Genomic DNA, 25,122 nt, shown 5'->3' on the forward strand with positions numbered 1-25,122 from the left:
GGCTGTAAGCTCCATAGATTTTTCTCTCATCTCCCCCAGCCCTCCCATGACCTCACTCTAGAACTGGAAGTAGTCCTCATGGAGCCATCATGAGATGGTTTTTCTTTTGTCCCCATCCATGATGTAGGTTTTTTTCCTGCCTGCTTCTCTGCCAGAGTTTTAGAGGCAATTCCACTTATTCTTGTGTGTCAGGTGATGTCAGTCATGTGTAGCTTCCTCTGGTGTGAACAGGAAGTGGACACTATTGTCACTTGACCTGTCATTGTTTGTTAGCCACACTCTGGATAATTTCAGCATCTCTGTGTAGTGTAACTTTTTTAAAATGGCAATGGGACAGATCTTTCCCATTCCAACTTTTAATTTTTCCATTCAAAATGATGTATTTAAAATTGTACATATCAATATTTGTGGGGTACAGTGTGATATGATGATTCAATTCATGCATACCATATTTAATGGTTAAATTAGGGTAATTAGCAATTCTAGCCTCTCAAACACTTATTACTTCATTCTGCTGGGGAGCCTTCCTTTTCTGGTTCTTTATAAATAAAAATACAGGGCTAGGAAGTTGGCTCAGCGGATAAAGCACTTACTATGCAAGTGTAAGGATCCGGAATCCACGAAAGCTGCGTGTGCTAGCACATATCTATAATCGCACCACTTCTCTGTTGAGATGCGTGGCAGAGAATGGAGAATCTCCAGAAGCTCACAGACTAGCCTGGTGCGTGAAGTAGTAAACAACAAAGACAGACCCCATCTCAAACAAGGTGAAAGGAGAGAATTGACAGGCAAGGCTGTCCTCTGACCTACACACACATCACAGGATATACATATATGCACTCACATACAAGAACACATACTCATGCATACACATCCAAATTCATACTCCTGTTACATGTATATCCATTACACGATACTATAATGTCACCACAACTGTAGCTGTTGTACTGAGCTGTAGAACACTAGGACATATTCCTTCTATTTTGAACCCCTTACCTGACCTCCTCTGTCTACCTGTGCTGATGAGTCGTTTGTTTGTTTGTTTGTTTTTTACAACCTGATACAAGATAGGGTCACCTGGGAAGAGGGGACCTTAATTGATGAATTGCCTCCATCAGACTGACCTGCGGACAAGACTGTGGGGGCGTTAATTTTCTTGATTAACGATGATATCAGATGGCAATCCAACTATAGGTGGTACCACCCCTGGGCAATGGTCCTGGAGTGTATAAGAAAGCAAGCTGAGCAAAGTCCACCCCACCCTGGGGTGGGATAAGCCAGTAAGCAGCAGGCTTCCATGGCCTCTGCTCCTCTGCTTCAGTTCTTGCTCTTGAGTTCCTGCCTGACTTCCTTTTATGGTGGGCTGTGAGCTATAAGATGAAACATACCTTTTCATCACTAGGAAGCAAGGTAGGGTACCACCTTCCCACTGCCCTTCCTAACCTCACATGCTCCACTTCTGTGAAGTATAAAGGAACCTGCCCATGTTTTCTACATGTACTCCCTTAGTATGTGTACTGGGGAAGGAAGCTAGTTCCTTATTTGTATTAAGTCATATATACAAATAAAGTAGGTTCTCAAGTGCCTGTGGAACCAGATTTGATTTTCCCAGTTGACTCAACACCAGGAATGGTTCTTTTCTCTTTAGTTGAAATCCAACTTTAATTACATACCAATGGTCTACATAAGATTTATTAGGCTTATTTCATTTCAGAATTGTGTGTGAAGTCTATTTTTGTTTGCTTAGTATCATTGTGTTTGATTATTGTGGTTTGATAATGTATTTTAGTATTTGGTAGGTGTTTTGTCATGCCAAGCCATCAACTGGAGTTATTTCAAAAGCAGCACCAGGGGGATTCCTACAGAGAACAGCCCCAACCAGCCTGAGATGGGACTAGGTGGGATTTCAAAGAAAGAAGTGTTGATGTCACAGTGATGTGCCCAAAGCATTTATCAGGGGCATGCTTGTACAAATAGGGCTCTGGCTACCTTCCTACCCCACAGAGAGAGCAGCTTGCTGTACTCAGTTAATCCCGTCACACATGATCCTATATAAAGTTTTAGGAATCAATATAATGTAGGACACAGGATAGTTTCTATGCATTTAGCAAAGGGTTACCTTCTTGGTGTCTCTGATTAGCTATCTAGAAAGCTTCATGAGTGTACTCTACGCCCAGCTTGGATTCTAAACCACAGCAGTATATAGCATCTACCCTGTGAAAGATTAGTCTAGGCTTTCTCTGGTCCCCTTGTGTGTGTATAGCATTTCAGTTTTTAGGGTTTCCTGGTGTGTCTTCAGGTTCTGTTCTAAAACAACCTTGATATTTAATCAAATTATCCTAAACATATTCATTAATTTGAAGGTAACTGATATCAGTTATATATTTTTCAAGATACTGTCATTCTTTTGTTTTTCAAGACAGGGTTTCTCTGTGTAGTTGTGGTGCCTGACCTGGATCTCACTCTGTAGACCAGGCTGCCCTCAAACTCAGAGATCTGCCTGGCTTTGCCTCCTGAGTGTGGTATTAAAGGTGTGCACCACCACTGCCCAGCTGATATTGTCATCTTTGCAGTCAAGGTTTCCTTTCTGTCCTTTAATATTCTTCATACTCAGGTTTATTTCTAGGTATTTATTCTTTCTATAGTTTCTGGGATATTTCCTGTCATTTTCTACTTTATATATATATATATATATATATATATATATATATATATATATATATATTAACTGTGTGTGTGTGTGTGTGTGTGTGTGTGTGTGTGTGTAGGTCAGAGGACAACTTGAGGGCTCAGTTCTCTCCTTCCTTGATATAGATAGACCCCATGGATGATCTCAGATCATCAGGCTAGTGGCAAGTGCTGATCCATTTCCCTGGCTCTACTATTCATCCCTTTGTTAATCCATGCAAACTTCTGAAATGAAGATATGTTCCTCATTTGGGAAATAGAATGCTAAAAGTATATGAATCGTCTCTGTCTATTAATTGTGTCATCTGGAACTTGTTTGTTCTTAAATTTCTTGCCTACTGAATACATCATAGTGAACCATTCTCTCACTCTAACAGCATGCATCTGTTTCTCCTAGTCTCTGTTTATGTCTATTAATTTTTAGTATTTTATAAACATACAGTTTCATTCTCATTGTAAACTGATCCATTTTAGTTTTACAGTTACTTTTCCTTGCCTTTAAGAATATTTTTTGATATAAACTGTATCACACATTAAGAATTTTTACTTTCCTTTGTGCTGTTTCCATTTATTTGGCTTTCTTCCACTTCTTTCCAAAGAGAAAGAAAAAACCAAAAAGCTCTGTGAACAATTTTGTTTAAAGTATGCCACTGCGATGAAAGTAAATTAGGCTTTACTTTTTGTTCCCCAAATTGAAATTCTTGAAACTCATCAAACTTAAGTGGGTTTTTTTGTCTTTTGATATTTTAAAAGAATAAGCCATGTGGTATATAGTAAATATGCATATTTGTGTCCTTTATGCACTCCAATTATTTAGGTTTATTTATTTTATATGCATGAATGTTTCACCCAAATGTATGCATGTACACCACATGTGTGCTGGGTGTCCACAGAGGTCACAAGACAGCATTAGATCTCCTGGAACTGGAGTTGTGGATGGCTGTGAGATTCCCATGCGAATGTGGGAATTGAACCTGGGTCCTCTGCAAAAGCAACAAGTGCTTTAACTAATGAATAATTTCTCCAATCCCCTTATGCACATTTTAATATTTAGATATTTTTTATGATAACTACTTAAGATAAATAAGCCTTTATTTCCCTGAATATATCTATTTAATAATATTGGATTTTTAAAAAGATCAAATTTTCCTGATTTTTTTTCTCTTCCATTTTCCATCTCTTACTTAACTTTGAGTAATAATGTTATTTTTAGTCACTAGTGATACTGTTAAATATTTCTATAGTTCTACAATTTATAAACTTCCAAACTTTTTTTTTCTAAAACAGATTTATTCTAGCTGGCTAGCCTTGAACTTGCTACCTCAGGCTGGCCTCAAACTCTTGCTCTTTCTGTCTCAGGCTCCCCACATTAGGATTACAGGTGTGCTCTGCCACACCTGGCCAAGATCGATTACCTTAAACTGTTAGATTTTGGTTACTTACCTGTTTTGGAGGTGAAAGTCAATTCCTTGCTGCTACATTCTTCTTTCTTGGCCCCTTCATTCTCTGGATGCCTTCCTTCTAAATTGTCAGGAAAAACAATGTTGACATTCTGTTGTATCTTCATCATCCACACTGTGTCGTCTTAGTTCCACAGTTACATACATTTAGCATTTACCTCCTGTTCTCTTACCACAGTCTCTCCAGTTCTCTTGTGTAGCTGAAATCTATGCATTGAGTTTCCCTCAAGCTCTCTTGTAGAATACTGTTCTCTGAGACTTTCATTAGCCACCAGTCTTTGTCTGAAACTTTTACACCAGAAAAAATTTTGTTGGATCTGAAATACTTGCCCACACATTTCCCCTTCAGAATCCCGTGGGAACTGCTCCATTATCATTTGGCCTTCAAGACATTTGACACCATCCTGATCTGCCCCAATTGATAAGCAACCTCACATTTTTCTTGAAGAGTACTTTATCTTTAAAACTCAGTTTGTTCCAGGATCTATCTCAGAGCTAACCAACCATTTGGGACAACCCTTCCCTAATGTGCAAGGTATCATTTCTATATGTTCATCCAAGTTTCATATTCCCACGGATTCTTCTTCAGTTATATCTAAACTATTTCCTTGTTTTTTTTCTTTGCAGAGTATAGCTATGGATGTTTGAGTCACCTTGGCCTCTCATCAATATCTAGCTAATACTTTAACCCTTTTTTTTAATTTCTGTTTTATAATTTCTATCCCTTGCCTCTTTATTTTCTCCAGTGATCCTTTCCTCTCTTGTCTCTTTTAGCTTTATTTCTTTAGAAGTTAAAAAACAAACATTGTTTTCTAATTCTTTCTTAAACTCTGAAAGCTACGTTTCATCTCTCCATTGTTTCATCATGTGTAACCTGAGTTTCTTGAGGTTTTATGTTGTGATCTTCCATTGCTAAGGGGAACTGTTTCTTATGCTGTCAACATTGGTGCCGTAGATTGTTATGGTTTGTGCTGGCTAGTCTTACATCAGTCTGAGACACAAACTAGAGTTATCTAAAAGGAGGGAGCCTCAGGTGAGAACATGCCTCCATAAGGTCTGTCTGTAGACAAGCCTGTAGGGGAAGGGCCCAGCCCATTGTGGCCCTGGGCTAGTGGTCCTATGTTTTATAAGATAGCAGGCTGAGCAGGCCAGGAGGAGCAAGCCAGGAAATAGGTCTCCTCCATGACCTCTGTATCAGCTTCTACCTCCAGGTCCCTGCTCTGCTTGAGTTCCTGTCCTGACTTCCTTTGAGGATGGACAGAGATGTGGAAATGTAAGCCAAATAAACGATTTCTCCTCAATTTGCTTTTGGTCATGGTGTTTCATCACAGCAACAGTAATCCTAAGACATAGTTTTTATCTCCTGGAAAGCTAAATTTATCTCTTTGTCTGTCTGTTTCTGTCTCTCTTTCTTTAGTATTCTGTATGTTTGGGTAAGTTTTTCTTTTCTTTTTACATTTTTAAATAAACTCTTAGACTTGTTTGTGGCCAACTAATCTTCTTAGTCATCCTTTTCCTCCTTATTCTCCTTCCTTTTCTTTCTCCCTTTCCCTCCCCTCACTTAGTATTGCTGGATGTCCTGAATCACCATTTAAAGGATGGCTGGGTATGAAGTAAAGTAGCCTCCCTTCTAGCCTGTTTCCCAAGCCATTTATTTTGTCCCTTTCTGTTGTCAGAACAACAGGTCATTGAGTGCCATCCATGTGGCCCCTTGCACAGCAACATTTCCTTGCTCTAGGCGCTCACCTTGTGCTGCAGGGCTCCTGCGGGCATCCTTGTTTGACTTCAGCCCTGCATACATAGTGGCCACAGCAGATGGTGCATCTGCTTTGGGGACAGGCCTTGTACTCAGGGCGGTAGTGCTTTCTAGAGAGTGCTAACTGGCACCTCTCAGCATCTTTCATCTCCATCTTCCAGTCATCCTGCAGTTTTTGCATCATGTGCCCTCCTGGACAGCCTTTACCTGACTGTTGTAGCCTGGAGATGATAACCGCTTTTAACAAAAATAGACCATGTGGATCTCTAAACTCGTTGTGGCAGTTTGAAAAAGGGGAAAAGGCTAACTTGAAAGAGCCTTGTTCATATTAGAAGTCCATGTGTTCTCTGTGGGTCCACTTAGCCTCCTTATAGTCATAGACTCTGACAATAACAAATACAGCTTTGGGCTCTCAGGTTTTATAGTAAATTTGCACACAAAGCCTGGAAAATTAACTTATAAACATATACAATAAATCTTGATAATGTAAAAAATGAACATGAATGTTGTAGATTTGCCAAGTACTCATACTTGAAATAGAATGTAGTGGGGAAGGTAAGTAGCAATTCTTAAAGTCCTCTTTCATTGTGACAAGTCCAAGGAAACTGGTTAACAGAGCGTGAGAGAATGAAGCTAATGGGCCCATTGCATCAGGCAGCCATCTGTAGGGCAGCAAGGGCTCCACACAGCCTGCACATGCCACGCAGAGGGCGTTATACAAATATCTAGGTTCTCTGGTCTGTAGCTCCGTGGAAGGAGGCCTGCCCATCATGCCTAAAGCTTGGGTTCTATTGCTACCACTGTAGTACAAACAAAGCAAGCCAAAGTAAAATGTCCAAGTTGGTAGTTAAATAACAAGAAGTCAAAGTGTAAATTTCACAGTGGAAGCCAGACACACACACACACACACACACACACACACACACACACACACACACAACACACGCACGCACGCACACGCACACGCTCGTGCGCACACATAGGCATGCATGCCAACAAACAACAACAAAAAAAACCTTGAAAGCAGAAAATGTTAATAGTTTCTCTGTTTGAATATAAGGGAGATTTCATATCCTCCTTTACTTTTCTGTACTGGTTGAACCCTTGAAAGTTATGTGCACATGTTGCTTCTACAATACAAAAGAAATGGTTGAATAAAACTGAAGAAACACAGTAACTACTTTAGCAATAACAATAAAGACATTTGAGGAATTTTCTGGTTTCTATGCCTACCTTGGGGAATGTAATTTTAAAGCATTTGCTTGCGATTGTATAAATGTATTATGTATTTCAAGTTGTTTTGGTCAGTGTGAGTTTTAGGAGCTAAGATAGTATTCTACTTTGCTTTTTTGCTCTGATAAAACACTGGCCCAAAAGCAGCTGATGAAGAAACGTTTATTTCATCTAATAGCTTATAGTTCATTGCCGAGTGAAGCAAAACAGGAACTTGAGGCAGGAGCTTGAAGCAGAAGTTGAAGCAGAGGCCACGGAGAAAATAACACTGCTTCCAGGCTTGCTGTCCATGGCGTGCTCAGCCTGCTTTCTTGTATAACCTCGGTCCACCTGCCCAGGGGTGGCACTGTTCACAATGGAATGGGCTGAATCCTCCCACATCAGTCATTAATCAAGAAAATGCCCCCACAGGCCAGAATGATGGAGAAAAAGCCCTCAGTTGAGGTTCCCTCTTTTCAGGTGACTCTAGATTGTATCAAGTCAACAAAAAAATTAACTTGTACATGTAGCTTTAGCACAAGCTACAGTGTTTTCTTTCTGGTGCCAGGGATGGAACCCAGATCCTTGTGCATGCTAGGCAAGTGTTCCATCACTGGACCACATCCCCAGCCCTAATATCAAGTTTAATAGCAGCATAATTTTACATGAATCAACCATAATTAGTTTAACCAGCAACCCATTTTCAGACAGAGCCATGGCTTCTTATTCTAGTATAGACAATATTGTGATAAATGTTCTTAGAGCAGAATGTTGTTGTCTTCACAATTACTTCACTAAGTTCTTAAAAGGATTTACAAAATTCCTATTAAACGAGATTGCTGCTTTAATTCATGTAATAAAGCACACATCTGTCCCATGCTCCCTAATTTGTTCAGGTGAGTCTGGATAAGAAGCCTTGCTCTTTAACGTCAAGCCATACTCCTGAAACACGGAATTGTTCAAGACCTACTGTAGAAAAAGTGGCCATGCTTCTTCGCTCACTAAGAAGATTTGAATAATGAGACTATGACAGGGAGTCAACTCCATTCCAGTTCGTGTGACAGGACGTGCACAGACGCAGAATCAACAGGATGGGACGGCCACAGAATGAGGACTTCTAAATGAGCTCCTCCTTGTACCACGGAGGGTCTGTCCAGTCTTCTCTGTCAGTTCCACTCTATGCTGAGTCAGACTGTCGACAGAAGGAACTCAAACAGCAGCCAGGGCCAGTGGGATGGCTCAGCTGGTGGCCAAGGCTGACCACCTGAGTGTGATCCCTGGGATCCACACGGTGCCTGGAGAGAATCAGCCACTGCAAGTCGTCCTCTGACCTTCATGGTTTTGTGCTGTGGCGCATGTGTGGCTCCTCCTCATCCCCCCGCCCCTCCACTGGATAAATCAATAAAATCATGAAATAAGTAAATGTAACTAAAAAGGGGGTATTAATCGCATCTAAATGTGAATGTTTTGGAATGTGTGTATGTTTTAATAGATCATTTATCAACATGAAAGTATCTTCCAAAGTATTCCCCATGGAATGTGTGGAGGCTTCTGAAGGTATTGGAGAGCCTTACCCGACATAAGTTGAAGGTGGATAATCATAAGATTGATTTCAAACAGACATAAATATATATGCACATATATCAATGTGCATGGCGTTTGAACTTATTGACTTTCTTATGGATTCAGTTGTTTCATGCAACACTTTAAATACTTTATCTTTATTGTACCAGTAATGTAGCAAAGAAATTTACTTTTTCAATTATTGATATTCTTAGAGTTTAAGTATTTCATCCTTCCTTCCAAAAACATACATTCTAAGAAGTTTTTCATAAGCCACCGATTGAAGAGCAGCATCAAAATGAACTTCAGCATTCAAAATAGTTGTTACCAGTGACACCACCACCAACGCATGCAGCCTAGGGGCTCCAGGAATGCTCTCAGGCTGCCCAGCTGGGCCCGTGGTGCCCAGCAACGAAAGGCATGGGCATTTCCTCTGTCCAGGGCCCCGAGAGGCATGGGCATTTCCTCTGTCCAGGGCCCCGAGAGGCATGGGCATTTCCTCTGTCCAGGGCCCCGAGAGGCATGGGCATTTCCTCTGTCCAGGGCCCCGAGAGGCATGGGCATTTCCTCTGTCCAGGGCCCTGCTCCAGCCCAGGAGAGCGAGCCCCTCCTACCATGATGATTTTAGAGACAGATGGTTATACACAAACCATCCTTTGGAAATACTGGTGTCATTTTGCTGTTTCCCAGGTGTCCAACCCTAGACTGTCGTCTACTCTACATGCTCTTTGTCCAATGAGTTAAAAGTAAAAGGTTAAAAACATTTCCTTTGTTTCTTCCACTGTTTCCACCATGAGAAATCTTTGTTACCAGTTGAAGTGACTTCCCAGTTAGTCCCATGCCGGCCCACTGCACCCAGTTACTTCCCCAGCTGCTGTGGCAAAATAATGGCAGAAGCAGCTTAAGGGAGGGTGTGGTTGATAGATTGTGCACCCCAATAAACTTATCTGGGGGTCAGAGAACAGAACAGCCACTATATTAAACATAGAGGTCAGGCAGTGGTAGCACACACCTTTAATCCTAGCATTCTGGAGGCAGAGATCCATCTGGATCTCTGTGAGTTCAAGGCCACACTGGAAACAGCCAGGCATGGTGACACACACCTTTAATCCCAGCACTTGTGATCTCATGTCTTGCTTGGGAAAGACACACGCCTTTAATCCCAGGAACTGATGGCAGGAAGCAGAAAGGTATATAAGGCGTGAGGACCAGGAACTAGAGGCTTTTAAGCTTTTAGTTTTTTTTTTTTTTTTTTTTTTTTTTTTTTTTTTTTTTTTTTTTTTTTTTATTCAGATGAGGACTCCGAGGCTTCCAGTTTGAGGAAAAAGGATTGGTTGAGAAGTTGGTGAGGTGAGGTTGGCTGTGGCTTGTTCTGTCTCTCTGATCTTTCACAATTTACCCCAATAGCTGGCACTGAGTTTTTATTTATTTATTTATTTATTTATTTATTTATTTATTTATTAAGACCATTTAAGATTCATGTTACAGGAGGAGGTGTTTATTTTGGTGCCTGGTTCAGAGGAAACCGTCTGTCGTGGTGATGAGCTCAGTCTCTGGTGGCAGGAACATGTGACCAGCGTTTGTTATGTGGCACTAGCAAGCAGAGAGCTGACAGCAGCCCCCCCTCAAAAAGCCCCTGCTCCCCAGGTTCTGAAAGTCCTACAACATTCCAAGGCAGTACTGAGAACCAAGTGTGCAAATTCAAAAACCTGTGGAGGGAATCTCAAATTCAAACTATAGCAGATTCAGAGGCATGAAGAAAAATAGCTACACATGTTCCCATGGTTTTAACATGACACAGATGGGGATATGGTGCATATACTGTGTTATGACCTGCTTTTCTCCAGGCATGTTCGTCATGGACATATAGGCATATCAGTACATAGATATGTACTGCTCTTTTTCTTTAAAACAATATGAGTTTATCATTCGTTTATCCATGAGGTATAGAGATTGAATCCAGAGCACCATGTGTTTACCACTGAACAGTACTCCTTCATTTTATTTTGAGGCAGAGTCTCATTGAATTGCTCTAGTCCGGTCTCTTGACCCTCCTATTTCCATCTCTGGGGGGATTCCCTTTTCTAAGTGGCTATATAAAATTCCATTATGTGATAAACTGATTAATTTTTTAAAACCAATTCCTATTTGACAGACATTTGGAAACCTTGCAATTTCTCAGAATACTTTAAAGGAAACCCAGAAAGATGCTCCTGCTCCTGAAAGGCAGCTTGTCCTCTATGGAAGCCAGTGACTTTCGAGTCCCACAGTTGGAAGGTGTGTGATGTGTGACTTCTTCCTTCCCTTCTCCATACAGCCTGAGGAGAAGTAGAGGGGCAGCATCAGCATCAGCTCTAGCTGTTCACACAGGGCTCCCTGACCACAGGAGCATCTTTTCTCGACTGGGGAGGGTGTCAGCATCAGCTCCAGCTGTTCCCGCAGGGCTCCCTGACCACAGGAGCATCTTTTCTCAACTGGGGAGGGTGGCTGCTGAGATGCCGCCTCACTGTGCAAGCCGGGGGGCTGTGTGAACGAGAGGCACCTGTTCCCCAGACACAAAGGGGCAGTTGAAATTCTCACTGTGCAAGCCAGGGGGCTGTGTGAATGAGAGGCACCTGTTCCCCAAACACAAAGGGGCAGTTGAAATCAGTAGGCTGGGAGCCCCTCAACCGAATGCTAGTCCTGCCCTGTTCTAGGACTTATTGCCTTTTGCAATGGCATGGTTACCATACATCCACATGCACAGTCACACATATACACACAAGTTCATATTATATGCTATTACACACAATCATGTACACACCCAGTCACAGTCACGGGCACAGACTCCCACACAGAATCATTTTGTCAGTAAAGATCAGAGGCTCACTGGGTGCTTGTTCTCATGCTGGGGGAAGAGCTAGGGTGGGTAGGGAAAGGACCAGAGGACCATAAAGCCCTTAAGTTCAGTCCCTAGACAGCTGGCTCCAATCTCGGTGAGCTGGCATCCATTGGCTTGGGGGAGCTGCTCCATGCCAGATGATTCCTCCAGCTTCCTTCCTCAGGGGTGGCCCTTTGCCCTTTTCCCATGACAATCTTCTCAGAGTTGGGGCAGCTGCTAAATAGAATGGCCGCGTCTGGCATAAAGCAAGCTCCCTGACCACTCACCGCCATTTCCTGTGCTGGGGCTCAAGGGCCTACTTCTTTCAGGTCAGTGGAAGGCTTAACATTGGAAAGGATCATCTCATCCAGCTGAATTCAGCTCAAGGTTGCCTAAATATCTGTTTCATGCAGGAGTTTTGACACAGTGGACCCGAGGCTGTTTTCAGGTCTGTGCTTTCCTGGGGCCGTATTTTAGACACAGCCGAATTGCTCCCGAAAGCAGAATACCCTCTGTTATCCCTGCAGCCTCCTCAGCACCTGTCTGCGCATGGGGTTAGAAACAACACATGGATGGAAGGCAGGTTCTAAAGGTGGCCAGCAGCATTCCGCTAAGAGCATAGAAGTCAGTGTTTGATGTGTGGTTTTCAACTTCAGCGACATCGTCTCTGTCTCCTTCCTCTACATCGCCCTGGAGAGTTGTGACTGAGGATCAGTTTAGGAAACCAGTTTGCTGGGCTTCACCGTCTTGGCAAGTCTAGTGCTGTTTTTGAAGTCCTGGGTCTTGGTGATGAAGAAAGCAAGCTGCCATCTAGGAAGCATGAAAGGTATGACTTTAGGAAAAAGGGAGTCTAGCCTAACAGCGAATGTGTGTTGTGTCTCACAACACTGAACATCTTACGTAGCCACTTGCAGTCACATAAGGGAGAAGATAACACATGGGGGGGGGTGTCAATCAATCAACCAATCAATGAGCAGTGATAACTGCTAGGAAGAGAAGTGAAGGCAGCCAAGAGCTCCAAGATGTGCTCTTGTATTCTACCTGAGACTCGTGAGGAAGCGCTCCACAATAGCTTTTTTACAGGGACTCAAGTTAGTGAGAGGCCACCTATTGGTGAAATTAAGACCACTCCACGTAGTTAAAAAAGTTTTAGCTGGGCATTGGTGGCGCACGCCTTTAATCCCAGCACTCGGGAGGCAGAGGCAGGCGGATCTCTGTGAGTTCAAGGCCAGCCTGGGCTACCAAGTGAGCTCCAGGAAAGGCGCAAAGCTACACAGAGAAACCCTGTCTCGAAACCCCCCCCCCCCAAAAAAAGTTTTATTTTGTGGGATAACTCACAAATGAAGGGATAGGCTACAGGGTCTGGGGAAGACATAGCGCAGTGCATCTGGATCTCAGGTCTTCAGGGTCCTCTCTTGGCCCCTCCTTGTAGGCGTGACAGTTACCGAAGCCTCAATGGGGGTTGGAACTTCCAGATCAAAGCTGGAATGGCTACCCACTACAGCCACCTTAGACCAATCTGGAGGAAGAGGAATCCGACAGAGGACATCATACACGCAAAGGCCTCAGGAGAAAATAAGCTAGGCTTTTTCTTAGAACTCCAACAAGGGAGGGATAAATGACTGGAGAGGAAGCAGAGTGAGGAGCCAAGGACCATGGGTGCATTTTTATTTCATGCAGAAATCATAGCAGGATTTTGAACTTGTGATCTCATTTTCTCTTTTCTAAAGAGGTCGTGTAGGTGCAAAAGGAGACGAGATCAATTAAGAACTGGTTGCAGGAGTTTAAGGATGAGACTGTAGTGTGCTGGACCAGGTGGCAGCAGTGGGCAGAGATGGCTGGCTTCTGTGCGCATGTGTGCAAGAGGGATGGGGAACCAGGGAGCTGGGCTTCAGCTGAGGGGCCAGTGTCATTGGCCAGGGAGGCAGCGCCTGGGTGTGAAAAGGCGCTCCGTGTCTTCAGGAGGAAGTAGTAGGGGGCTTTTGTGGACATTGTTGGAGAGAATAAAGATTTATTTATTACATGTCTGTGTGTATGTTTATGTGGGTGTCTCTCTCTGTGTACCACAGAATACACTCAGAGGTCAAAGGATAACTTTCAAGCATTGGTTCTTTTTCCTTCTACTATGTGAGTTCCAGGGATTGAACTCAGGTCATCAGGGTTGGTGGTAAGTGCCTTCACCTGCTGGGCCATCTTGAGGGCCCAGGATTTTAAGTCTTTCATAATTAGTAAGTATAAGATCAAGTCCCAGAAGAGGAAATGCTGGGTCAGAAGTTCACTACAGCATTTGATGTTTTGTTCCTTCAAATGGTTTGCATCTGCATTAGCACCCCACAGCCTCGTAGCTGGTACCCCTGGTAGACTTTTCCAGCCTACAAAGGCATGGCTTTACTCAGCTAGACACAACACCCTACCCTTACCATCCTGGCTTGAAATCCTCACTCTGCCTTGCTTTAAGTCAGATTTTTCTTAAAACAGACAACAACAAAAAAAAACCCAATGATGCCTGAACTGATAATATTGAAAAAGTTAATTAAAAACAATATGTTATTATAGTAAAAATAAGAGTCATTTCACAATGTGGAAAGCTCGGGCAAGGTTAGATGCAAGATATAATGGCCATTCCATGTTTGTATCTCTGTGCACTAACCACAAATGCCAAACGCAAACCTGTCCAGGTGGGCTGTGAGAGTGATTCAGAATGAGGAAGCTTGGTTGCTGTCGAGGAAGAGTGTTTTTTTGTTTGTTTGTTTGTTTGTTTTTTAATGAGAAAAAACATACAGAAATCCACTCACCTAACCAAACAAAAATCTTTTGGTACCGAACGGAACCACCTTCCTTCAGTTACACAGCAGCTGTGTCAGGTTATAAAAGTCATGCAAAGCTCCTTTATGTTTATATATTAATATATGAAGTGGATTTAAGTTCTGCATTCTGGTCGTTCTAAGTGTGATTCTTTTCTTCCTTGAATGTCCAGTGGGGCATTTGAAAATCCTTATGGGACAGGACAACTTTTGTGTGACTGTTCAGTCTCCACTTACTAAATGCCCCCCACGACCTCCAGGTACGATGGCAAACACAGGGGTCTTATTTGCTCAAAAGCTCAGGGGGTGGGGTCAGGTGGGATAGTGCAAGCTCACCTCTAAAAATAAAGTGCTTCTCTGGGGTCTCTCCGGATGGGAAGTGAGCATTTGAAATCCTCCACTTCTGGCTCAGGTGTTACTGCTGCTGGCGCCATCTCCCCAGTAGCTCATTGTTTCAGGACACAGTGCAAGCTGGCAGCAGGCGGGACTGGTGTTCTGACCAGCAAGTGGCAGTCTCATTTGGCCGGACTCAGCTACAGCGGAGAGCTGTGTGTGTTGAAGTGTCTGCTTCTGGGTGTACACAGCAGGATCCAAACCCTCGATGTTGCTTTGAACACAGTAGAAGGTGCTGTGGCTGTTCAGACCACTTTGGTCTGAAGCCAGGTGGCCGCCTTTAACTGGCTGTGGTCTTTGGGCCAGTCACTAAGCCCTTCTGGGCCTCATTATGCCCCTCTGTTAAATAAGAGTACACACCTAGATCCCTTTCTTCACTGGATGTTATGATGAAAAGAGATAGAACACTTGAGTGGCAGGTTCCCAAATTCTTACAATGCTTTGAGCTCTGGGTAAATTAAAAGAGCCATTTAAATCATATTTGAGCTAGTAGGAAAATACTTAGTGTATCCATCTTAAATGTAAGCATACCATGTTCTGCCTACGATTGTTCTGTTTAATAGTTACTAATTCTCAAAATCCTTTCCTTGGGTTAAGACTCTCTCACTTCAGTAAAACAACCGTGGAGTTTATCCGTGCCAGGTGGCGGTTCATAAAGACTGACTCACCAAAATTGGCCATGACCTTGGTACCCTCAGGTGGCTGCAGCTAATGGCACAAGATAATCAGGGCATAACATGTACCTTTTCTTCACATATACTGTTGTTGACCCTCTGTCAACGTGTATAATTGTGTATTTCTCATTACTGCTTTCGGAGAAAGGCCTGGTCCTTCCAGGTGTATACATCCCAGGAGGGCAGGTTGCCTGAGTGACTCACCCTCCCTTCCCCTGGCATGTCCTACCGTGTCCATCTTGTCCAAGATGTTTCGCCATTACTGACTGGATAAATGAGTGTAGGCAAGGCTGTTAGCATACAGACACCATAGAGGGGATGATGAAGCTTTATGAATCAGGGCTAGTATGTACCCACGCATTCATTCACTCAAGCATCTATTTAGAAAACTATTGCATTCTGGCAAGAACATTAATTTTCTCTCAGCCCCCAGTCCGAGTGTCAAAGCCCATACAGACCACTTGCCCTGGGGTCAGGCTGTGCTTGCTTCTGTTTAGGAAAGGCTGGCACGTTTTCATGGGCGGGAGGTGTGCACAGAAGCGGAGAACTCATTATAACCAGTTAGTCATCCGTAGAGACATTGCCCCGTGGGCGGGGTGCACTTGGCGCTCTCCTGGTGGGCCTGCTCCCGAGGCGGCTTCCCTGGGTAGGTGTATGACTGGCTTTTATGCCTATCCGGGCTAGGGTCGGCCGGTACTCGGGAAAAGGCCGGGTAAGAGCCCCTCACAGCCAACTTAGGAATCCAAACACTCGCTGCCAAGATAACTTTTCTGGAGACTGCTGTGCAGGAGAGCCGGGCTGGATCCTAGCCCGATGCCACCCAGTGGAAGCCGGAGCCCACCTTTTCTCAGGTCCCTGCAAACCCAGGGGTGCAGGATGACAGGAAAAAAACATATGACGTCCCGGAGGCGGAAAAACAAGCACACAAGGAGAACCCAGGCGTCAGGAGCGCTAGGAGATTAGGCGAGGTCAGGAGCTCACTGCTGGCCCCGGTCACCCGAGTTGCGCTCCGCCAGGCGAGGATGACTCAGCCTCACTCGGGTCTTTACCGCCAGCCCGCGCGAGGGCTCCACAAAGTTCCTAGCCACACCCTAGAGCTTGTATAAGGAAGGGGGGAACAAGGCTTTTCCAAGGGTGGGGGCCACGGCGAAAGCGGCTTCCGGGGCTTCCCCCGTGGGCATCCAGAATGCGCTTTGCCTGCGCTGAGCTGCCTCCACCCTGGCTGGGGCTGGTGTGGGGAGCCTCCGGGCTCGGAGCAGTTTTTTCCCCCTGCAGAATGAAGGGTGTTTACGGGTCAGAACGGACTCGGCGCTGTTTCCTTCCTCTCCCGCCCCGACATCCCAGCCCCTGGGTGCACCGCCTAGCACTGCGGACCCCGGGCCCGTGGTCCCGAGCGCCAGAGGTGACAGTGCGGCCACTCGATGCCTAAGCCCAGCACTCGGGCGCCCGCGCCGCGACTGCAGCGCCACCCTCCGCGCTTTCCACAAGTCACCGCGGCCCTAGAGCACTGACGGGCCGCCACGCCGCGGTGCACTCCCCAGACCCCGAACCCCGTGTCCCATCCCCAGCCTGCTCCTCCGCAGTCCTAGCGGGTCCGCCGCCGTCGCTGCCAGCTCGTCCCCTTCCTGACTTCTACCTCTTCCCCGGGAACCGCGAGGGGCGTGGGGAGGGGGTCGCGCCACCCCTAGGCTCCGCAGCTTCCCACCCGGTCGCCCCCGACCCTCCGGGAAGACTCTCGACCAAGGCAACCACTGGCAAAGTGTGGAGTACCAGGGCCCTCGGCCTCGCTCCCGAGCCCCCCATCCTCGATCCACTCTAGTCGCCAAGGCCTGGGACCGCCCGGGGCCACCCCGGAGCCGCGCCGGTGGCGGCGGACTGCAGAGTTGTAAAGAACTCAGCGGCTGCAGTGGGTCAGGCCGGGCAAGGCTCGAGCCGCGGCGGCCAAGGACACCCGAGTTAGCGAGTCTCCGCCCGCCAGGTGCCTCCCACCCTCCCGCCGCGGCTCGCCGGACTCCCCGGGGCCGCCGAGGCGGGGCCGGGCAGCCGCCGCGGCAAGAGGCGCGTCTCGCTCCCTCCTCCCGCGCCTGCCTCCTCCCCAGCGCTCCCTCCCGCCTCCTCCCGCCTTCCTCCCCCCAGTCCCCCCCCCCCCGGCTCCTTTTTTCCCTGCTCCCCAAGTGAGCCCGGCGCGCGAGAAGCAGGCGGGGCGGCGCGCGGCGGAGCAAGCAGCCTAGCGCGCTCGCCCACCGCCCGCCCGGCGCAGCTCTCCGCGGCCGCTCCAGTCGCCGCTGCCGCCGCCGCCGCCGCCGGCGTGTCGGAAGGAGCCCAGGATGGCCGGGCTGGGCTCGCAGCGCTGCGCGTCCCGGGGGGCCTCGGCGCTCCTAGCCGCCGCGCTCTTGTACGCCGCGCTGGGGGATGTGGTGCGCTCGGAGCAGCAGATCCCGCTCTCCGTGTAAGTGCCTAGTGCTGGGACTCCCCGGGAGGGGCTGCCGGCGCCCGAGAGACCCGGGGCGCCCAAGTTTGGGTGTCTGCAGGTGCCGCTAGGCAAGACCCGCGGCGGGTGAGGGCCTCGCCTCTTCCACCTGCCTCCCAGCATCGGCACCGAACGGCGAGACTGGGGTGGGACCTTCTCGCCCCTTCCCTGGGGTTGGAGAGTAAAACCTGGAGAGGTTCACCTCAAGTGACAGCGCCAAGTTTAGAGCCTGTTTACCTGCTGCAACTTCGACGGGCCAATGGTCCCCCTCTCTGTTACCTCACCATCCCACTTTTCCGGGAAGCGGGGGATGGGTGGATTTCTTCAGAGTAGTATTTGCCAGGTGATGCTCATTTTAAGTGTTTGAGCAAACCAGGTAATTGTTTCTATGAAAGCCCGTGGTCTTTTTGGAGAGCCAGGGAGAGTTTACGCATTCTGAACTCCAGTGACCCCCGACCCCCATCCCGCGCTGCACTCTGCAGTTTGGTACCAGTAGTTTGTGAGAAAGTGCTTTCTCTATCTTTATTTCCGTTTTTCTTTATTTTCGTCGTCCTGCTCCTTCATCCACAGCCCGGTGTGTGAGTGTGTGACGGCGACACGGGTGTTACATTTCTTCCTCTGCCCTTTCTCCCTGTAGGGTGAAGCTGTGGGCCTCCGCTTTTGGTGGGGAGATAAAATCCATTGCTGCCAAGTACTCGGGTTCCCAGCTTCTGCAAAAGGTAAGGTTTCTGTGGTGACAGACAGCGATGATTTTTCTAGCACAGAAAATGGAGGCAGATTTAGTTTTTCCAAACAAACGTGAGCCCAGAGCTGCATCAGTTATCAGAGTAGTCTCTGATCTCCAGTTCTTGGCATTGTACTGTGCAGTGACTTTTCCCTACCAACCGGTTATTTTTAGATGACACTTGATTCTAAACACAAAGAAAAGCAGGATACTCACTCACACTGTCCTGGCTGGGGCTGGGAAACAGTGTGTTTGCACGGCTCTCCTCTCAGTTGACGGTATTGCTGTCTCAGTGCGAGAGCATATGCTTCCCTGGCCAAAAGATGCTAACTTCATCCGAGGGGCAGGACCTTGCCTGTTTTCTGAGTCATGGGGTTCAGTGTATCGGGGAGATACCCGCAGCATTGTTTGTCATCCTGCAGTTGTACAATCTCATTATTCCCCAATCATCTAGACCCAGGGCTGGGGTGCATTACATCATTACAGATAAGGAGAATGAACGTGGTTATCTTTCCACTCAGCTGCACTGCTGGGTAATAAGCCGGGAGAGTGGTCCACAAACTTAAGAAATTGGTCGGTGTCCATATAATTCTGTAGTGTAATGAGAATGGAGAATTGATTATTAGGCTTTTATCAGAAGCCGCATCAGTTTTAATTCAAACGGGCAGCATTATGCTTGAAATTACATTGTGAGATATATGGCCCCCTTTCCTCCCCTCTAAGATAAAGAATGAACCGGTGGGTGGGCGGGGGTGGGTGGGGGTGGAGATCAGAGCAGGTGAAGAGAATTTCAAGTCAGCAAATGAAGCAAGTCAATCCAGATATTCTCTTGACAATAGAAAATAAGATTGGCCTTTAGGGGACAATTCTCTGAGAATGGGTATAAACAGCTTACATTGTTAAGTTAACTTTTAAAGCATTTTAAAATGTGTTTTTTGGGCCAATGTACCATATGTGTTGTGCATGCTGCCTGGTAACCAAGTCCATATTTTATTTATGGCATTCCATTTCAGAGAGTAGCATTTTGGGGCATTATATGAAACCGTTTGTCACATGAAATTCAAATATTGTAATAAAGCATCACCCAACAATGGATGGCAAGGTATACTGGCTGGAAAAAATGCCAGACACCAGGTTCCTTGAAACATGGGGAAGATTGTTCACTTTTAGATTGGGAAGAAGTTCACTGAATTTTTAATCAGTTGATAAAACTTGATGCACTCGTCCGCCTGTATAGAAGACAGTCATTTACATACCTGTGACCCCTTGTGTTTATAGGAATGGCCTTTCCCCTGGGTATTCTTTTAATTTGGTTCAGCCTTGCCTGTACTCTGGCTTTTTGCCTGCGTGTCAGATGTTTTATGTGACAAGCTCTGGACTGTGACATAGCCTGTGTATTTTGTTTTCGCGTTGAAAAGAGTGAGCATATTGTATAACTTTAAAGAAATATTTCTCATCTGCATGCTGTAGCTGTAGCAACTCCACAAGAACCTGCCCTTCCCCTGCCTTTTGGGTCTTGGTTGTACTTACATAGCTTCTAGCTCACATTTCGGGGAGCACATGAAATACTTTTTCTTCTCTTGGAAGTTAGGAAGCACATATTGTGCTCCATCGGCCCTGTTATTGGTAATTGTCCAGCAGCAGATTGGAAATGACTGAGATACTTCTCTTACCTTCTCCTCAGCATAGTTTCTGATATCGCTCTGCCCTTGTCCTGTTGCAGCTTGACAATTGTGTAATTATTTGTTGCCTTTCCTTGCTGTGGCCTGGCATTTTGTAGCCAATTCAAGGAGAAGGTGAAGTGATGCTTTCAGGGTCCAGGGTGGGTATCTGCTCTAGTACTGGGATTTGTAATCCTTCCCCCCAGGGGTGGGGGAATACCTACGGCTTTGGGTTGTTTGGCAAGTGCTTTCATGTGTGTTCAAGGGGTGTGTTAGATGATTTGGGAAGCATTTGGCAGAAATCTTTGAGCCATATTGATCTCCCAAATATGACTGTATTCTTGAACATGGGGAAGAACATTGGTTTAGAGAGTCAGCATGAATGGGGAGAGAATCTGAAAGGCTCAGTGTGGGAGACAGAGCATCACTTGGAAAAGCAAGGATACTGTCATCCTCTTTATTATTTTCAAAGATGGCCACTTGCGTTAGGAATTATCCCTTTAAGTCAAAACAGCATGCATCTGTCCATTACTTTCCTGTATTTTAACAATTGGGGTGCTTTGAAAGTGAGTTAGAAAACTCAATTGGAAAATGCATTAACACCGTGTTGAGGGAACTCAGGGTGACAGTAGTGGATTGCATAAAGACTATAATTTTACTTGTAAGGTGTGGACATTTACATTTACATTTGATTCTCAGCTAAGAAAAAAATATATTGTATGCCACAATATAATATTTTTGTATTTGTGTAGTTTTCTAACTGGCATTCCATGTTCTGAATCGAGGTAGCATGCTCATTTTTAGAATGGAAGTTTTTCTTTCTTTCTTTTCTGATCTAGGGCCTAAACTTTCCAAAGTAATTATTGTGAATATAAATTAAATAGGAATTGGCCATCCACTTTGAGGTGTTCGGAGACTGGGAGATCTGCCATGTTGGCAACGTGCTTTGTTAGGTCATGGGACTTGCAGCGGACTCTGAAGTAAACCCTGCACTTGCCCACCACCTCACTCAGGATCGCGGTCTCCTCAGTCACTCCTGTGGTGGGCGCCCTGCCTTTCCCTGGCATAGATTGACACTGCAGTAGGTGGCCTGTGCAGACCTGCCCTCTTCGTTTTTTCTCTTTGCCTTTGTTGAACATGGGAAGGGCCCCCTATTCATTTCATTTGCAGCGGACATTTTTGATCTTTAAGTTGTGTGTTTTCACTCTAGCGTGGAAAGTGGTGAGGTGGGAGTGAATCCTGAGGAGCTCTGTGGTTGTTAGAGGGCCTCTGAAGGCAGGTTCTGGTGTGCTCCCGTGTGCCTGTCAGCTGCCTCCTCCGCTGGCAGACACTGCGGGCTTTTCCATTCTCTTCAGCTTTTAATTAACTTCCTACTTGACATATTCATGCCAGTATTCAGCTGCCCATCTTGCTTCATTTTCCCCAACGAATGTGCTTTGTTTGGGTTCTTTTGGGGAGGCATAGTTTCGTCACCTCTCTATTCTGGGATTCAGTGAGAAGTGTTCTAATGGGTCTGAGGACCTGGCTATTAAACACAAAGACACCACACCTTTAACATTTGCAATAAAAGTCATTAAATCCATATGATTTTCATCCCGGCTCCTTAGGGGGATTTCCACTGAAGCTGGGTTTTTCATTTTGTTTAGACCTGCATTCAGGGGATGAATGTCCCTGGGAATAATGGGTCCTAGTGACGTTTTGCAGAATTGTGATGATAAGCACAGGTAATGTGTGCTTCTGCCCTTAGCATCAACAAAGAGGCCACAGTTACCTTGGACACCTCCTGAAGTACTTACCAGGCCATTCGATTCTTGAAATGCACAAGCAGGCTTTTGTGTTATCAACTATTTATTGAGATGGCTTTAATATATAAACTTGATGTCTCTCTCCACAGGACAGAGTCAGCAAAGTAAAAAGGCCGATTCCTCTAGCCATTTTTACAATTATGACTTTTCATCAATGTGGAAATCAATGGACTTTTAAATAATTAACAAAGAACATTGTGAATTACGAATTGGGAGGGGGGGTCCATGCCGTACTGTCCCGAGGAGGCACAGCCCTCCAGATCTGTTGTTTAGAATAAAGAAAAGATATACCTTTAGCCTGTTTTACCACTAGTCCATTCACAGCATCGCTTCAGATTAGTAGACTTTCTTCTTTTAGATTATCTTTTAAAGTCTTGACATTTCTGAAATGACAGTTCCTGTCTTTCTGGCTAATGACTGGTCTCATTAGGCCTGTCACCAGGACGCACCCTGGATAGGTGTTTGTACTCTTACTGCTCACATGGTCACTTGCTAAGTTTTGTATGAACCTCTTTGGTTTAGTGTTTTTCTTTCTTTCTGCTCCTTTTCTTAAGATTTCTTCTCTGTCAGAGACTGCCTGCTTTCTTTCTTTTACTAGGAACTGCTGCTGCAGCCTGTGTTACTCAAATAGATTTGCATAGGCTTGTTAAACTTAAGGGGCTGAAAATATGAATGAAATTCTTGTTGGAGGTGAACTTCAGGTTTCCCTTCTGTTGCAATTATGCGTTTTGATCCATTAGCATGATGATCTCTTTTTGATATTAATACATGATTACACTTATTATAATGCCAGTTTGATTTTAGGCAGACACATGAATCTCAAACCAGTTATGAAACCTCTTGGGCCTGGGAAAGTATAATTAGTGCCTCCAGTTTTTGATGAAGATTATCATTGTGTTGTAGGATCAACAAAAACATAAGACCCATGAAGTCACCCTCCCCATGCACTCCCATTTTGTTTCTTCAGATTGAAACACATAGCCACGGGAGTACAAATTTGGGATTTCAGACTTTGTTTTTGATTGATCTCCATTGGTGTGTGGGGCTCCCACGTAAGGCAGCCAATAAATGACTGAGTGTGCTGAGCTTGCTGAAATGAGTGCCCGTCTCATGTGAGCAGCCCCTTTGTCTCGGGGTTGTCATTAATCCAGATTTGCCACCATTGAAGCCAACAAAAAGACCTTTTCTTTATGTGCACACACGGTCTGTCAGAGTCGTCCACCTTCTGTAAAAGCAGCACCAGAGGAAACCGCTCTGGAGTCGAGACTGCAGGCTCCCGGAGGCATAGACCGTTAATGGGTGTACGTTGCTTAAGATGCTGTCATCTAAGGTGGAGGTTTTGTTGTATCTGAGACCGTGGAAGACATTAAATGTATGCTATAAAGTGTCAGTCTGTGAATTAGCATGTGAGACTTTACCTTCGTTTAATGCCATTTTTTTAGATGAAGACTTTATGGCCTATGTTTCATCTCGAATGATGGCAGTGAACTCTTGAGTACTGTCCACAGAGAGACGTTCCTGAGACCTGGCTCTGATGGCCCTGGTAGAACCTTCCATGTCCTTCCCAGTCCATTACACAGAATGTCCCCTTTCCTTCACAGAAAGCTGACAGTCAGGAAGAGGAGAAGCTGCGATCCTCGGGGGTTCCTGCGTGTTCAGCCATCAGCAGACTCTGTCTGAAGTAGATTCACACTGCCCTTTGCAAAGCAGTGGCCCGTGCTTGGGCTTACCCTCAGGGTCTTGGGTGACTGTATAGCTGATGTGTTGTGGAGGTGTCTGCATGCCAAGCCAGCAGGAAATTATTGTACAAATAAACTTGGAAGAAAAAAAAACAATGTTTCTAAAACATGACAGGATTTTGTTTGCTTTGAGCAACACTTATGGGGTAGTTGTTGGGCTATCTAAATAATCATTGCATTTGTAATTTGTATTAAACGTGTGTGTTATATAGCTTCTCAGTTACCCCAGATCAGGATTGTGAAAACAAACAACTCAGAAGCCAGATTGTGTGTTTCAAGGCCACACTGGAAAGGAAAGCATTATCTCTTGACAAAGAGTGAATGGATGGCCATGACTTTCCTTTTATAGACCTCAAAGCATCTATCTTGACACCTGTTATTGGAAGGTGGTACCCTCTCAAGGTTAGAAGAGCTGTTATGTATGTAAATGATCTGGACTGGGAAGTTGAGCAGAGCCATACATAAATGCTGTGGGTTCATACCACAGACCACTGGTTATGCATGTTAGGGGGAGCAACTGCTAGTCAATATCGGGGCTTGCAGCTGTCAGTACCATTGTACTTACTAAGTTTAGGCCCATGTCTGCATCTGTGCCAACGAAGTAGATGTTGCTCAGTACAGGGCGTGCCTGGTGCTGCCTGGTAATGGGGAGGACCTCATCATCTTGGGTTGCTAGAGAGGCTCACCAAACAGAGCAAACCAGGATGCTGATATAGAATTGAATGACTGCAGTTCGTCAGGCGTGGATATGGCCAGCCTATAGGATGTTGTATGCAGCTGGAATGCAGGGGACATCAAAGAACAGGAACAGCTGCATAATTTTCAGGGCCTGTTGATCAGTCGCAAAATGCAGAAAGCAGAACGTTAAACCAAGTCTTGGGTCCAATGGTCCATGGTTGAGCCCTCTGTGGGACAAGATGTCTTCATTTCAGCTTGCTGGTTTTCCTCCCAGACTTCTCACCCTTGGTCTCACTTCTTATGAGACTTCCTTTGCCCATCCTTGTTCCCTTGGATTGGAACATTTGCAGAGATACATGGCCCTAGAGATGTGCTGTTAAAAGAAAGGTCACTAGCCTAGGGGTTTTGTCTGCTTATTTTTTCTGTCATTGCCTGAATAGCCTTGGGCTAGTCACTTAATCTAATAGTAGAAGCAGGGAGCATCCACTCTGCAGTCTCTCTATTCCAGCTGCTGTGGTAATCACTTTAGGGTCATTTCATTAAGTCCTTCCATAAGTGAGGTACAACATTGGGGAGGCAGAGGCAGGAGGATTGTGAGTTTGAGGACAGTCTGGCTTCTAAAACAATGCCCCTGT

At 45.5% G+C, this 25,122-nt stretch overlaps 1 protein-coding gene across 4 annotated transcripts in view; it reads left to right on the plus strand.

Moving 5' to 3' along the window:
• The first annotated feature begins 17,560 nt into the window (after nucleotides 1–17,560).
• Nucleotides 17,561–25,122, plus strand: part of Cacna2d3 (calcium voltage-gated channel auxiliary subunit alpha2delta 3) — an 844,969-nt gene continuing 837,407 nt past the window's right edge. For 2 of the 4 annotated variants that reach the window (XM_028882447.2, XM_028882448.2), the window contains exons 1-2: nucleotides 17,600–17,859; nucleotides 18,518–18,599. In XM_028882447.2, coding sequence (XP_028738280.1) covers nucleotides 17,738–17,859; nucleotides 18,518–18,599 — 204 coding nt within the window. In that variant the 5' untranslated portion in view covers nucleotides 17,600–17,737. Of the gene's footprint in view, nucleotides 17,860–18,517; nucleotides 18,600–25,122 lie in introns of all 4 variants that reach the window. The other 2 variants (XM_028882449.2, XM_028882450.2) reach the window with 2 other exon arrangements.

This window comes from Peromyscus leucopus, chromosome 9 (assembly GCF_004664715.2).
Source record: "Peromyscus leucopus breed LL Stock chromosome 9, UCI_PerLeu_2.1, whole genome shotgun sequence".
Lineage (NCBI taxonomy): Eukaryota > Metazoa > Chordata > Mammalia > Rodentia > Cricetidae > Peromyscus > Peromyscus leucopus.